Genomic DNA, 14,479 nt, shown 5'->3' with positions numbered 1-14,479 from the left:
CTAGAAGCATGTACAGCAGGCTCCTCCCACTAGAAGCATGTACAGCAGGCTCCTCCCACTAGAAGCATGTGCAGCAGGCTCCTCCCACTAGAAGCATGTGCAGCAGGCTCCTCCCACTAGAAGCATGTGCAGCAGGCTCCTCCCACTAGAAGCATGTACAGCAGGCTCCTCCCACTAGAAGCATGTACAGCAGGCTCCTCCCACTAGAAGCATGTACAGCAGGCTCCTCCCACTAGAAGCATGTACAGCAGGCTCCTCCCACTAGAAGCATGTACAGCAGGCTCCTCCCACTAGAAGCGTGTACAGCAGGCTCCTCCCACTAGAAGCGTGTGCAGCAGGCTCCTCCCACTAGAAGCGTGTGCAGCAGACTCCTCCCACTAGAAGCGTGTACAGCAGGCTCCTCCCACTAGAAGCGTGTACAGCAGGCTCCTCCCACTAGAAGCATGTACAGCAGGCTCCTCCCACTAGAAGCATGTGCAGCAGACTCCTCCCACTAGAAGCATGTACAGCAGGCTCCTCCCACTAGAAGCATGTACAGCAGGCTCCTCCCACTAGAAGCATGTACAGCAGGCTCCTCCCACTAGAAGCATGTGCAGCAGGCTCCTCCCACTAGAAGCGTGTGTAGCAGGCTCCTCCCACTAGAAGCGTGTACAGCAGGCTCCTCCCACTAGAAGCGTGTGCAGCAGGCTCCTCCCACTAGAAGCGTGTGCAGCAGGCTCCTCCCACTAGAAGCGTGTGCAGCAGGCTCCTCCCACTAGAAGCGTGTACAGCAGGCTCCTCCCACTAGAAGCGTGTACAGCAGGCTCCTCCCACTAGAAGCGTGTACAGCAGGCTCCTCCCACTAGAAGCGTGTGCAGCAGGCTCCTCCCACTAGAAGCATGAGCAGCAGGCTCCTCCCACTAGAAGCGTGTGCAGCAGGCTCCTCCCACTAGAAGCGTGTACAGCAGGCTCCTCCCACTAGAAGCATGTGTAGCAGGCTCCTCCCACTAGAAGCATGTACAGCAGGCTCCTCCCACTAGAAGCATGTACAGCAGGCTCCTCCCACTAGAAGCATGTGCAGCAGGCTCCTCCCACTAGAAGCATGTGCAGCAGGCTCCTCCCACTAGAAGCATGAGCAGCAGGCTCCTCCCACTAGAAGCATGAGCAGCAGACTCCTCCCACTAGAAGCATGTACAGCAGGCTCCTCCCACTAGAAGCATGTGTAGCAGGCTCCTCCCACTAGAAGCATGTGCAGCAGACTCCTCCCACTAGAAGCATGTACAGCAGGCTCCTCCCACTAGAAGCATGTACAGCAGGCTCCTCCCACTAGAAGCATATACAGCAGGCTCCTCCCACTAGAAGCATGTGTAGCAGGCTCCTCCCACTAGAAGCATGTGCAGCAGACTCCTCCCACTAGAAGCATGAGCAGCAGGCTCCTCCCACTAGAAGCATGTGTAGCAGGCTCCTCCCACTAGAAGCATGTACAGCAGGCTCCTCCCACTAGAAGCATGTGTAGCAGGCTCCTCCCACTAGAAGCGTGTACAGCAGGCTCCTCCCACTAGAAGCGTGTACACCAGGCTCCTCCCACTAGAAGCATGTACAGCAGGCTCCTCCCACTAGAAGCATGTACAGCAGGCTCCTCCCACTAGAAGCATGTACAGCAGGCTCCTCCCACTAGAAGCATGTGCAGCAGACTCCTCCCAATAGAAGCATGTACAGCAGACTCCTCCCACTAGAAGCATGTACAGCAGGCTCCTCCCACTAGAAGCATGTACAGCAGGCTCCTCCCACTAGAAGCATGTGCAGCAGACTCCTCCCAATAGAAGCATGTACAGCAGACTCCTCCCACTAGAAGCATGTGTAGCAGGCTCCTCCCACTAGAAGCATGTACAGCAGGCTCCTCCCACTAGAAGCATGTACAGCAGGCTCCTCCCACTAGAAGCATGTACAGCAGGCTCCTCCCACTAGAAGCATGTGCAGCAGGCTCCTCCCACTAGAAGCGTGTACAGCAGGCTCCTCCCACTAGAAGCGTGTACACCAGGCTCCTCCCACTAGAAGCATGTACAGCAGGCTCCTCCCACTAGAAGCATGTGTAGCAGGCTCCTCCCACTAGAAGCATGTGCAGCAGACTCCTCCCACTAGAAGCATGTACAGCAGGCTCCTCCCACTAGAAGCATGTACAGCAGGCTCCTCCCACTAGAAGCATGTACAGCAGGCTCCTCCCACTAGAAGCATGTGCAGCAGGCTCCTCCCACTAGAAGCATGTGCAGCAGACTCCTCCCACTAGAAGCATGAGCAGCAGGCTCCTCCCACTAGAAGCATGTGTAGCAGGCTCCTCCCACTAGAAGCATGTACAGCAGGCTCCTCCCACTAGAAGCATGTGCAGCAGGCTCCTCCCACTAGAAGCATGAGCAGCAGGCTCCTCCCACTAGAAGCATGAGCAGCAGACTCCTCCCACTAGAAGCATGTACAGCAGGCTCCTCCCACTAGAAGCATGTGTAGCAGGCTCCTCCCACTAGAAGCATGTGCAGCAGACTCCTCCCACTAGAAGCATGTACAGCAGGCTCCTCCCACTAGAAGCATGTACAGCAGGCTCCTCCCACTAGAAGCGTGTGCAGCAGGCTCCTCCCACTAGAAGCATGAGCAGCAGGCTCCTCCCACTAGAAGCATGAGCAGCAGACTCCTCCCACTAGAAGCATGAGCAGCAGACTCCTCCCACTAGAAGCATGTGTAGCAGGCTCCTCCCACTAGAAGCATGTACAGCAGGCTCCTCCCACTAGAAGCATGTGCAGCAGGCTCCTCCCACTAGAAGCATGAGCAGCAGGCTCCTCCCACTAGAAGCATGAGCAGCAGACTCCTCCCACTAGAAGCATGAGCAGCAGGCTCCTCCCACTAGAAGCATGTGTAGCAGGCTCCTCCCACTAGAAGCATGAGCAGCAGACTCCTCCCACTAGAAGCATGTACAGCAGGCTCCTCTCACTAGAAGCATGAGCAGCAGGCTCCTCCCACTAGAAGCATGAGCAGCAGTCTGAAAAAAAAATCTGTAATGTAATTAGAAAAATAATGATTTATGAATATATTTATATCTTGCTCTGACTGATATGGAGCTTGTTTTGTTCCTCAAAACCTCAAAGTCAAATCTACAGTGGATTTTAAGACAGGAACACATAAGTATATAATGTATGCATCCTCTTCTTTCAAATAATCATGAATTCAATTTCAAATCTTTGTGACTCCAATAACTTTTTCAAAATCTGCTCTGATCTGTGTTTCCCTCGTGTGTCGCTGACGTCTCGTTGGTCTCGTGGTTCAGGGCTCGTTCCCGTCGGCGCTGGAGTCAAACCGCTCGACGCGACATCACGGTTTGGTCGAGAGAGTCCAGAGAGACCGACGCTTCATCTCTCCAGTGCGACCGTACCGCAACAGACCAGTATCCTTCACAATAAGAGTCTAACACACTACACAACAGACCAGTATCCTTCACAATAAGAGTCTAACACACTACACAACAGACCCGTGTCCTTCACAATAAGAGTCTAACACGCTACACAACAGACCTGTGTCCTTCACAATAAGAGTCTAACACACTACACAACAGACCTGTGTCCTTCACAATAAGAGTCTAACACACTACACAACAGACCAGTATCCTTCACAATAAGAGTCTAACACACTACACAACAGACCAGTATCCTTCACAATAAGAGTCTAACACACTACACAACAGACCCGTGTCCTTCACAATAAGAGTCTAACACACTACACAACAGACCTGTGTCCTTCACAATAAGAGTCTAACACACTACACAACAGACCTGTGTCCTTCACAATAAGAGTCTAACACACTACACAACAGACCCGTGTCCTTCACAATAAGAGTCTAACACACTACACAACAGACCTGTGTCCTTCACAATAAGAGTCCAACACACTACACAACAGACCTGTGTCCTTCACAATAAGAGTCTAACACACTACACAACAGACCAGTATCCTTCACAATAAGAGTAACACACTACACAACAGACCTGTGTCCTTCACAATAAGAGTCTAACACACTATCCCTACACAACAGACCTGTGTCCTTCACAATAAGAGTCTAACACACTACACAACAGATCTGTGTCCTTCACAATAAGAGTCTAACACACTACACAACAGACCCATGTCCTTCACAATAAGAGTAACACACTATCCCTACACAACAGACCCATGTCCTTCACAATAAGAGTCTAACACACTACACAACAGACCCATGTCCTTCACAATAAGAGTCTAACACTACACAACAGACCCGTGTCCTTCACAATAAGAGTCTAACACACTACACAACAGACCCGTGTCCTTCACAATAAGAGTCTAACACACTACACAACAGACCCGTGTCCTTCACAATAAGAGTCTAACACACTACACAACAGACCCGTGTCCTTCACAATAAGAGTCTAACACACTACACAACAGACCAGTGTCCTTCACAATAAGAGTCTAACACACTACACAACAGACCCGTGTCCTTCACAATAAGAGTCTAACACTACACAACAGACCCGTGTCCTTCACAATAAGAGTCTAACACACTACACAACAGACCTGTGTCCTTCACAATAAGAGTCTAACACACTACACAACAGACCAGTGTCCTTCACAATAAGAGTCTAACACACTACACAACAGACCCGTGTCCTTCACAATAAGAGTCTAACACACTACACAACAGACCCGTGTCCTTCACAATAAGAGTCTAACACACTACACAACAGACCCGTGTCCTTCACAATAAGAGTCTAACACACTACACAACAGACCCGTGTCCTTCACAATAAGAGTCTAACACACTACACAACAGACCCGTGTCCTTCACAATAAGAGTCTAACACACTACACAACAGACCTGTGTCCTTCACAATAAGAGTCTCTTATGTTACACCCTTTGTCAAGAATTAAGTATAAACTCTCATCAAATCGTACTTTGTTCAAACATAAACTTATCTGATCCAAACATGACAAGAGCCTTTATGGTTTATAACAGATGGTTTATGGTTTATCACAAATGGTTTATCACAGATGGTTTGTCACAGATGGTTTATCACAGATGGTTTATCACAGATGGTTTATCACAGATGGTTTATCACAGATGGTTTGTCACAGATGGTTTATGGTTTATAACAGATGGTTTATGGTTTATCACAAATGGTTTATCACAGATGGTTTATCACAGATGGTTTGTCACAGATGGTTTATCACAGATGGTTTATCACAGATGGTTTATGGTTTATAACAGATGGTTTATGGTTTATCACAAATGGTTTATCACAGATGGTTTATCACAGATGGTTTATCACAGATGGTTTGTCACAGATGGTTTATCACAGATGGTTTATGGTTTATAACAGATGGTTTATGGTTTATCACAGATGGTTTATCACAGATGGTTTATGGTTTATAACAGATGGTTTATCACAGATGGTTTATCACAGATGGTTTGTCACAGATGGTTTATCACAGATGGTTTATCACAGATGGTTTGTCACAGATGGTTTATCACAGATGGTTTGTCACAGATGGTTTATCACAGATGGTTTATCACAGATGGTTTGTCACAGATGGTTTGTCACAGATGGTTTATCACAGATGGTTTATCACAGATGGTTTATCACAGATGGTTTGTCACAGATGGTTTGTCACAGATGGTTTGTCACAGATGGTTTATGGTTTGTCACAGATGGTTTGTCACAGATGGTTTATGGTTTGTCACAGATGGTTTGTCACAGATGGTTTATCACAGATGGTTTATCACAGATGGTTTATCACAGATGGTTTGTCACAGATGGTTTGTCACAGATGGTTTGTCACAGATGGTTTATGGTTTGTCACAGATGGTTTATCACAGATGGTTTATCACAGATGGTTTATGGTTTGTCACAGATGGTTTGTCACAGATGGTTTATGGTTTGTCACAGATGGTTTATCACAGATGGTTTGTCACATCGGGCGAATGATACAAAGTACAAAGTGAACAAAAGGGGTGACCAGGTGCGACCCTGCCTCACTCCTCTCTCAGAGCCAGTATAGATCTTACAGTATTTACATGTCTCCGCTCACTCTTAAAGATATTTGTTTGGTCGACATGAGTGTCTTTTCTCTTGCGACGTCACCGACACGGACGACAGGATGTAGCCGCGCCCGCGTCCCACGGCAACGGTTTATTGCGTTTGTGAGCGATGTTGTGAGCGGCGCCGGCGTTCGAAGGCCGCACTTCAGATACAGCTCTTATCTGTCACTCTCAGACATCTGCTCCTCACAGACGCGGAGTCAGGGCCGAGTCCGAGCTCCTCCCCTCAGCTTTCAGGGGGCGGAGTCAAGGCCCGGTCCAAGCTCCAACGTGACTCCTCCCCTCAGCCTTCAGTGGGAGGAGTCAGAGACAAACAAACGTCTTTTTCGGGTGGCGACTTGGCCCAAAGGAAACATGTACAGCAAGCTCCTCCCACTATAAACATGTAGAGCAGGCTCCTCCCACTAGAAACATGTACAGCAGGCTCCTCCCACTAGAAACATGTACAGCAAGCTCCTCCCACTATAAACATGTAGAGCAGGCTCCTCCCACTAGAAACATGTACAGCAGGCTCCTCCCACTAGAAACATGTACAGCAGGCTCCTCCCACTAGAAACATGTACCATAGGCTCCGCCCACTAGAAACATGTACAACAGGCTCCTCCCACTAAAAACATATACAGCAGGCTCCTCCCACTAGAAACATGTACAACAGGCTCCTCCCACTTAAACATGTACAGCAGGCTCCTCCCACTTAAACATGTACAGCAGGCTCCTCCCACTAGAAACATGTACAACAGGCTCCTCCCACTAGAAACATGTACAGCAGGCTCCTCCCACTATAAACATGTACAACAGGCTCCTCCCACTATAAACATATACAGCAGGCTCCTCCCACTAGAAACATAATAACAGGCTCCTCCCACTAGAAACATGTACAACAGGCTCCTCCCACTAGAAACATGTACAGCAGGCTCCTCCCACTATAAACATGTACAACAGGCTCCTCCCACTAGAAACATATACAGCAGGCTCCTCCCACTAAAAACATATACAGCAGGCTCCTCCCACTAGAAACATGTTCAACAGGCTCCTCCCACTAGAAACATGTACAGCAGGCTCCTCCCACTAAAAACATATACAGCAGGCTCCTCCCACTAGAAACATGTACAACAGGCTCCTCCCACTAGAAACATATACAGCAGGCTCCTCCCACTAAAAACATATACAGCAGGCTCCTCCCACTAGAAACATGTACAACAGGCTCCTCCCACTAGAAACATGTACAGCAGGCTCCTCCCACTAGAAACATGTACCATAGGCTCCTCCCACTAGAAACATATACAGCAGGCTCCTCCCACTAAAAACATATACAGCAGGCTCCTCCCACTAGAAACATGTACAACAGGCTCCTCCCACTAGAAACATATACAGCAGGCTCCTCCCACTAAAAACATATACAGCAGGCTCCTCCCACTAGAAACATGTTCAACAGGCTCCTCCCACTTAAACATGTACAGCAGGCTCCTCCCACTAGAAACATGTACCACAGGCTCCTCCCACTAAAAACATATACAGCAGGCTCCTCCCACTAGAAACATAATAACAGGCTCCTCCCACTAGAAACATAATAACAGGCTCCTCCCACTAGAAACATGTACAACAGGCTCCTCCCACTAGAAACATGTACAGCAGGCTCCTCCCACTAGAAACATATACAGCAGGCTCCTCCCACTAGAAACATAATAACAGGCTCCTCCCACTAGAAACATATACAACAGGCTCCTCCCACTTGAAACATGTACAGCAGGCTCCTCCCACTATAAACATATACAGCAGGCTCCTCCCACTAAAAGCATATACAGCAGGCTCCTCCCACTAGAAACATGTTCAACAGGCTCCTCCCACTAGAAACATATACAGCAGGCTCCTCCCACTAGAAACATGTACCATAGGCTCCGCCCACTAGAAACATGTACCACTGGCTCCTCCCACTAGAAACATGTACCATAGGCTCCGCCCACTATAAACATGTACAACAGGCTCCTCCCACTTAAACATGTACAACAGGCTCCTCCCACTAAAACATGTACAATGTCCTTCGCAGAGTCAAGGCCAAGTCCGAGCTCACGTTTTACCCTCCAGCGTGACTCCTCCCCTCAGCCTTCAGGGGGCGGTGTCGGGTGGCGACTTTGCCCAAACGGAACTGTATTATAAAATCATTTGCACCAGAATAAAAAGCGCGGGAGGTTAAAACGGCACCAGGTTTAAACGAATGTTCATCGGATTCTCGTTCTTTGTTCTTTAAATAGAACAAAACCTGTCAATCATCTCTCAAAGGAACATACAATAGTGAAAGTAAATATCATTAGTTCAAAAACGTGACTTGTTGAATAAAGGTAAGTACGTGAAGTTCTGCCCATGATCAAAGTGCTACAAATCCTGTTTCAGCTCTAAAACGAGTCTCTCCTGATGATGCTTCTTAAACGCTGCACATCGTGTGTCATGCGTCGTGTTGTCATGGTTACGTTCCTGGCTTTGTCCTTGACTCGGGTGTTTTCAGGTGGACAACTCTCCGTACAACTCGTCGTACCTGTCTCCGCCCCCCGACCCGAGCTGGAGGAGGTAAGCGACCTGTAAAGACATACAGCGGATTGAGCTCGGGTCAGGCTGCATCGGTCAGGCTGCTGCGTCGGTCAGGCTGTATCGGTCAGACTGTGTCGGTCAGACTGTGTCGGTCAGACTGTGTTGGTCAAGCTGTGTCGGTCAGACTGTGTCGGTCAGACTGTATCGGTCAGGCTGTATCGGTCAGACTGTATCGGTCAGGCTGCATCGTCAGGCTGCTGCGTCGGTCAGGCTGCATCGGTCAGGCTGTATCGGTCAGACTGTGTCGGTCAGACTGTGTCGGTCAGGCTGTGTCGGTCAAGCTGCATCGGTCAGGCTGCTGCGTCGGTCAGGCTGTATCGGTCAGGCTGTGTCGGTCAAGCTGCATCGGTCAGGCTGCTGCGTCGGTCAGGCTGTATCGGTCAGACAGTGTCGGTCAGGCTGTATCGGTCAGACTGTGTCGGTCAGACTGTGTCGGTCAGGCTGCATCGGTCAGGCTGCTGCATCGGTCAGGCTGTATCGGTCAGGCTGTATCGGTCAGACTGTGTCGGTCAGACTGTGTCGGTCAGACTGTGTCGGTCAGACTGCATCAGTCAGGCTGCATCGGTCAGACTGTGTCGGTCAGACTGTGTCGGTCAGACTGTCGGTCAGGCTGCATCCACACGACCACAGTGGCGCTCAGAAGTTTGTGGCTGTGTGGATGGAACTGGCTCCTCTTGATTTCTGAAGCATCTTAGGATTCTTTGCTGCTGCAAATCTTTGTGAAGCCTCTGATGGTTCCTCTGAAACGAAGCCTCTGATGGTTCCTCTGAAACGAAGCCTCTGTTGGTTCCTCTGAAACGAAGCCTCTGATGGTTCCTCTGAAACGAAGCCTCTGATGGTTCCTCTGAAACGAAGCCTCTGTTGGTTCCTCTGAAACGAAGCCTCTGATGGTTCCTCTGAAACGAAGCCTCTGTTGGTTCCTCTGAAACGAAGCCTCTGTTGGTTCCTCTGAAACGAAGCCTCTGTTGGTTCCTCTGAAACGAAGCCTCTGATGGTTCCTCTGAAACGTCCTGGATCCCAGAGCAGGAAGTGACATAAAAACATCTTAAGGCTGAGCAAGATAATATGTCTGTTTGCCGTAACCCGACCGACCCGCTATGAAACTAGCCGACTGAAAAAAAATATCAGCATTTTGCTGAAAAAACATGAAAATATTTTATTTTTCAATTATTTTGCCGACCCACTGACCGGTCTGTCCTGAACTACCGTGTCAAATATTTTTATCACGCTTGTTAACTTGACTTTCATCTCAAAGGACTGAGAACGCACCGCGTGACACATGCGCATCATCATTTTCAGTCCTCCACATGCGTCTGTAACAAAACAGAGTGCGCGTAGGAGTCTTCATTTTGCCTTTAACAAGTTGGGTTACCCTTGTCGGCGCCACTGACATGTCCAGAGTAATGCCAGGCTCTGTCAGGGTGTGAAATTTGACACACGCAAATGCATTCTGGGATTGACACACGCCCAGTAGCGTCATCACAACAAACATGGCGGCGCCCGTGTCCCCCGCATGTTCCCCCCGCTCGCCTTAGCTACCAAAATAAAGGATAGCGGCGTACAAAGGGTCGATTGAAATATCTTAAAATCGTGAGATTTAGTCTCCCGATCGGGTTGATAGAGACGTTTTCCGTCATTGACTGTTGAAGCCTGACCCCTTGTGGTCACTCCGAGTCAAAAAATGACAAAATTTGGATCTTTTTTTATGCCTTCAAAGTGAAAAAAATAAGAATTTGCCTACCGACCGAGCCAGATGAAAAATGTTGACTCGGGTTACTGCAAACTTTAACAATTTATTTGGGGCAGCCTAAATATAATGATCTTAAATGTGTTTTAGTCAAATCGGTCTGACCTTTTCAGAGTTTAAGTTTGAATTAATTTCAAGGTTTAATGTGGAACATTCCAGAGGAAACCACAACATCTCCATGGAGACGAGCAGGCGGCGAACCTTCCACTAGAAAAGTTTGCTGATAATTGTTTCATTTATTCTATTTGGAAAATGCCACGAGGATTTATCCTTTTTTACTTCTCAGACAAATGCTTTATGAACCAAACTGAGCTTTCAGCTCGTTTAATCCTTCACAACCATTTGAATATTAGAGGCTTCACAGAGGCTTCACAGAGGCTTCACAGAAGCTTCACAGAAGTTTCACAGAGGCTTCACAGAAGCTTCACAGAGGCTTGACAGAGGCTTCACAGAGGCTTCACAGAAGCTTCACAGAGGCTTCACAGAAGCTTCACAGAGGCTTCACAGAGGCTTCACAGAGGCTTCACAGAGGCTTCACAGAAGCTTCACAGAGGCTTCACAGAGGCTTCACAGAGGCTTCACAGAAGCTTCACAGAAGCTTCACAGAGGCTTCACAGAGGCTTCACAGAGGCTTCACAGAAGCTTCCCAGAAGCTTCACAGAGGCTTCACAGAGGCTTCACAGAGGCTTCACAGAAGCTTCACAGAGGCTTCACAGAGGCTTCACAGAGGCTTCACAGAAGCTTCACAGAAGCTTCACAGAGGCTTCACAGAGGCTTCACAGAGGCTTCATGAAGGCTAAACGCTTCTCTAACTCAAACAGCTCCAAATTCTGGATTTCACCTTCATTTTTTCACACTTTCTGTTTCTTTGTAACAAACGCTGCTGAAAGGCTGGCCACGCCCTAAAACCCCTGGCTGGCCACGCCCTAAAACGCTGGAACACGGGAACTAGAACTATCAAATGTGGTGAACTAAGTCTGCCAGCGGTCCTCAATGGTTCTTTGTTCAGTGTTTCTTGCTTCAATTGTTCTTGGTTCAATGGTTCTTGGTTCAATGGTTCTTGGTTCAGTGGCTCTTGGTTCAGTGGTTCTTGGTTCTATGGTTCTTAGTTCAGTGGTTCTATGGTTCTTGGTTCAGTGGTTCTATGGTTCTTGGTTCTTGGTTCTATGGTTCTTGGTTCTATGGTTCTTGGTTCTATGGTTCTTAGTTCTATTGTTCTTGGTTCAGTGGTTCTATGGTTCTTGGTTCTTGGTTCTATGGTTCTTGGTTCTATGGTTCTTAGTTATATGGTTCTTGGTTCAGTGGTTCTATGGTTCTTGGTTCTATGGTTATTAATTCTGTGGTTCTTGGTTCTATGGTTCTATGGTTCTTGGTTCTATGGCGTCAGTTGTTTGGTGGTGTTTATTAAACTGTTTCTAAAGTTCTTAATTAAAAAAGGTTTATGTCCAAAAATTGAATCTAAAACTTTTGAAGACATGTTGTTGTTGGAACACGATGATCTTTGACACAAACACAAGGATCTTTGTCACGAACACAATGATCTTTGTCCTGAACACGATGATTTTTGTCCTGAACATGATGATCTTTGTCCTGAACACGATGATCTTTGTCATGAACACACGCACACGATGTTTGTCACAAACACGATGATCTTTGTCCTGAACACGATGATCTTTGTCCTGAACATGATGATCTTTGTCGCGAACACACGCACATGAGGATCTTTGTCCTGAACACGATGATCTTTGTCACGAACACGATGATCTTTGTCGCGAACACACGCACATGATGATCTTTGTCCTGAACGCGATGATCTTTGTCATGAACACGATGATCTTTGTCTTAGTTTAAAGATCGGGATGAAGATGTCCCACATGTTTCTTATTAGGATAGTTTCTTGTGTCGAGTTTTTTCTTGGTTTATTTAAAAATATATAAGTTTGTTGCTTTTTTGAATAAAGATGATACAAAATTGACACTTTGAATTCACAAAACATTCAAAATCTGGATTCATTGTATTAATTGGAGTAGTTTATTGTGGTATTTGACTTCATTTCACTGAAATATTCTGTTAATAATGAAAAGAGTGTCATTATTTTCAAATGATATTCTCCAAGTCACAAACAAACGTGTGATGCCCAGATCCTGGTCCAGATCCTGGTCCAGATCCTGGTCCAGATCCTGGTCCAGATCCTGGTCCAGATCCTGGTCCAGCTTAGGTCCTGGTTTAACCTCAGAGATGACGAGGGGCGGGTCAAATGCAGAGGTTCCTTCCCTTTCTACGAGTTTGAAAAAGGTGTCAGTGGTTTCCTCTTCGCTTGCTTCAGCCGCTCCTTCCTTGCTTCATCTTCTTTTGTTCCCCTTGGGGTCTTTTGCTTCTTCTCTCGTTCCCCTTTGGGTCTTTTGCTTCTTCTCTCGTTCCCCTTGGGGTCTTTTGCTTCTTCTTGGCCTTCTTTTACTGGACGAGGTTTAACGTGTTGTTCTTGTCGATCGTTGAAAAGGAACTGGTGTGGAAACTTCGCTGGGGACAAAAGCCAGTTGTTCCGTCTCCCCACGACCGCACTGAACAGGTGAATGTCTCTCTCCTCTCTCCACCCGGGCTCCAGGCCACACCAAACATCTCTCCACTCTTTCCCTGGTGTTTTCTTTTATTCATCCCCTGATTTTTCTTTTGTTCGTCCTTGTTTTTCGGTGAGGAGCCTCTCCACGACACCAGAAGTGTTCATTTAATGGAAGAATCCATCGTGTGTCGAGCTGAAAGTCAGATGTTCCTGAGACGTTCAGACACGCGAGACGTTCAGACACGCGAGACGTTCAGACCACGCGAGACGTTCAGACCACGCGAGACGTTCAGACACGCGAGACGTTCAGACACGCGAGACGTTCAGACACGCGAGACGTTCAGACACGCGAGACGTTCAGACACGCGAGACGTTCAGACCACGCGAGACGTTCAGACCACGCGAGACGTTCAGACACGCGAGACGTTCAGACACGCGAGACGTTCAGACACGCAAGACGTTCAGACACGCGAGACGTTCAGACACAGACCTGGTTCTCTCGGTGCCTGGATTTGATTGCACGTTTTTGTTTTTTGATTCCAGGACAAACTCGGACTCTGCGCTCCACACCAGCGTCATGAATCCTCCTGCAGCTGATCCTTTCACCACCGGAGGGCACACTCTCACGCCGCAGGGCAACCGCAGGACAGGTGAGGCGTGTTCAAGGAGGTGTGTTCAGGGAGGCGTGTTCAGGGAGACGTGTTTGGGGAGGCGTGTTTGGGGAGGCGTGTTCAAGGAGGCGTGTTCAAGGAGGCGTGTTCAGGGAGGCGTGTTCAGGGAGGCGTGTTCAGGGAGGCGTGTTTGGGGAGGCGTGTTCAAGGAGGCGTGTTCAAGGAGGCGTGTTCAAGGAGGCGTGTTCAGGGAGGCGTGTTCAGGGAGGCGTGTTCGGGGAGGCGTGTTCGGGGAGGCGTGTTCGGGGAGGCGTGTTCAAGGAGGCGTGTTCAGGGAGGCGTGTTCAGGGAGACGTGTTCGGGGAGGCGTGTTCAAGGAGGCGTGTTCAGGGAGACGTGTTCAGGGAGACGTGTTCAGGGAGACGTGTTCAGGGAGATGTGTTCAGCGAGGCGTGTTCAGGGAGACGTGTTCAGCGAGGCGTGTTCAAGGAGGCGTGTTCAGGGAGGCGTGTTCAGGGAGGCGTGTTCAGGGAGACGTGTTCAGGGAGACGTGTTCAGGGAGGCGTGTTCAGGGAGGCGTGTTCAAGGAGGCGTGTTCAGGGAGGCGTGTTCAGGGAGGCGTGTTCAGGGAGACGTGTTCAGGGAGACGTGTTCAGGGAGGCGTGTTCAGGGAGGCGTGTTCAGGGAGGCGTGTTCAGGGAGACGTGTTCAGGGAGACGTGTTCAGCGAGGCGTGTTCGGGGAGGCGTGTTCGGGGAGGCGTGTTCGGGGAGGCGTGTTCGGGGAGGCGTGTTCGGGGAGACGTGTTCGGGGAGGCGTGTTCAAGGAGGCGTGTTCAGGGAGACGTGTTCAGGGAGACCTGTTCGGGGAGGCGTGTTCGGG

At 48.8% G+C, this 14,479-nt stretch overlaps 1 protein-coding gene across 4 annotated transcripts in view; it reads left to right on the top strand.

Moving 5' to 3' along the window:
- Positions 1-14,479, top strand: part of LOC140373898 (CREB-regulated transcription coactivator 2-like) — a 45,311-nt gene that overhangs the window by 9,067 nt on the left and 21,765 nt on the right. For 3 of the 4 annotated variants that reach the window (XM_072460624.1, XM_072460626.1, XM_072460625.1), the window contains exons 3-6: positions 3,293-3,409; positions 8,598-8,659; positions 12,928-12,996; positions 13,531-13,637. In XM_072460624.1, the coding sequence (XP_072316725.1) occupies positions 3,293-3,409; positions 8,598-8,659; positions 12,928-12,996; positions 13,531-13,637 (355 nt within the window). The remainder of the gene's footprint in view (positions 1-3,292; positions 3,410-8,597; positions 8,660-12,927; positions 12,997-13,530; positions 13,638-14,479) is intronic. The other variant, XM_072460627.1, reaches the window with a different exon arrangement.

The sequence above is a fragment of the Eucyclogobius newberryi genome, unplaced genomic scaffold (genome assembly GCF_026437365.1).
Source record: "Eucyclogobius newberryi isolate DKJ021-1_F unplaced genomic scaffold, fEucNew1.0.hap1 SCAF_3, whole genome shotgun sequence".
Taxonomy (NCBI): Eukaryota; Metazoa; Chordata; class Actinopteri; order Gobiiformes; family Gobiidae; genus Eucyclogobius; species Eucyclogobius newberryi.
Note: the sequence above shows the minus strand (reverse complement) of the source record. Positions and strands in the feature narration are given on the sequence as shown.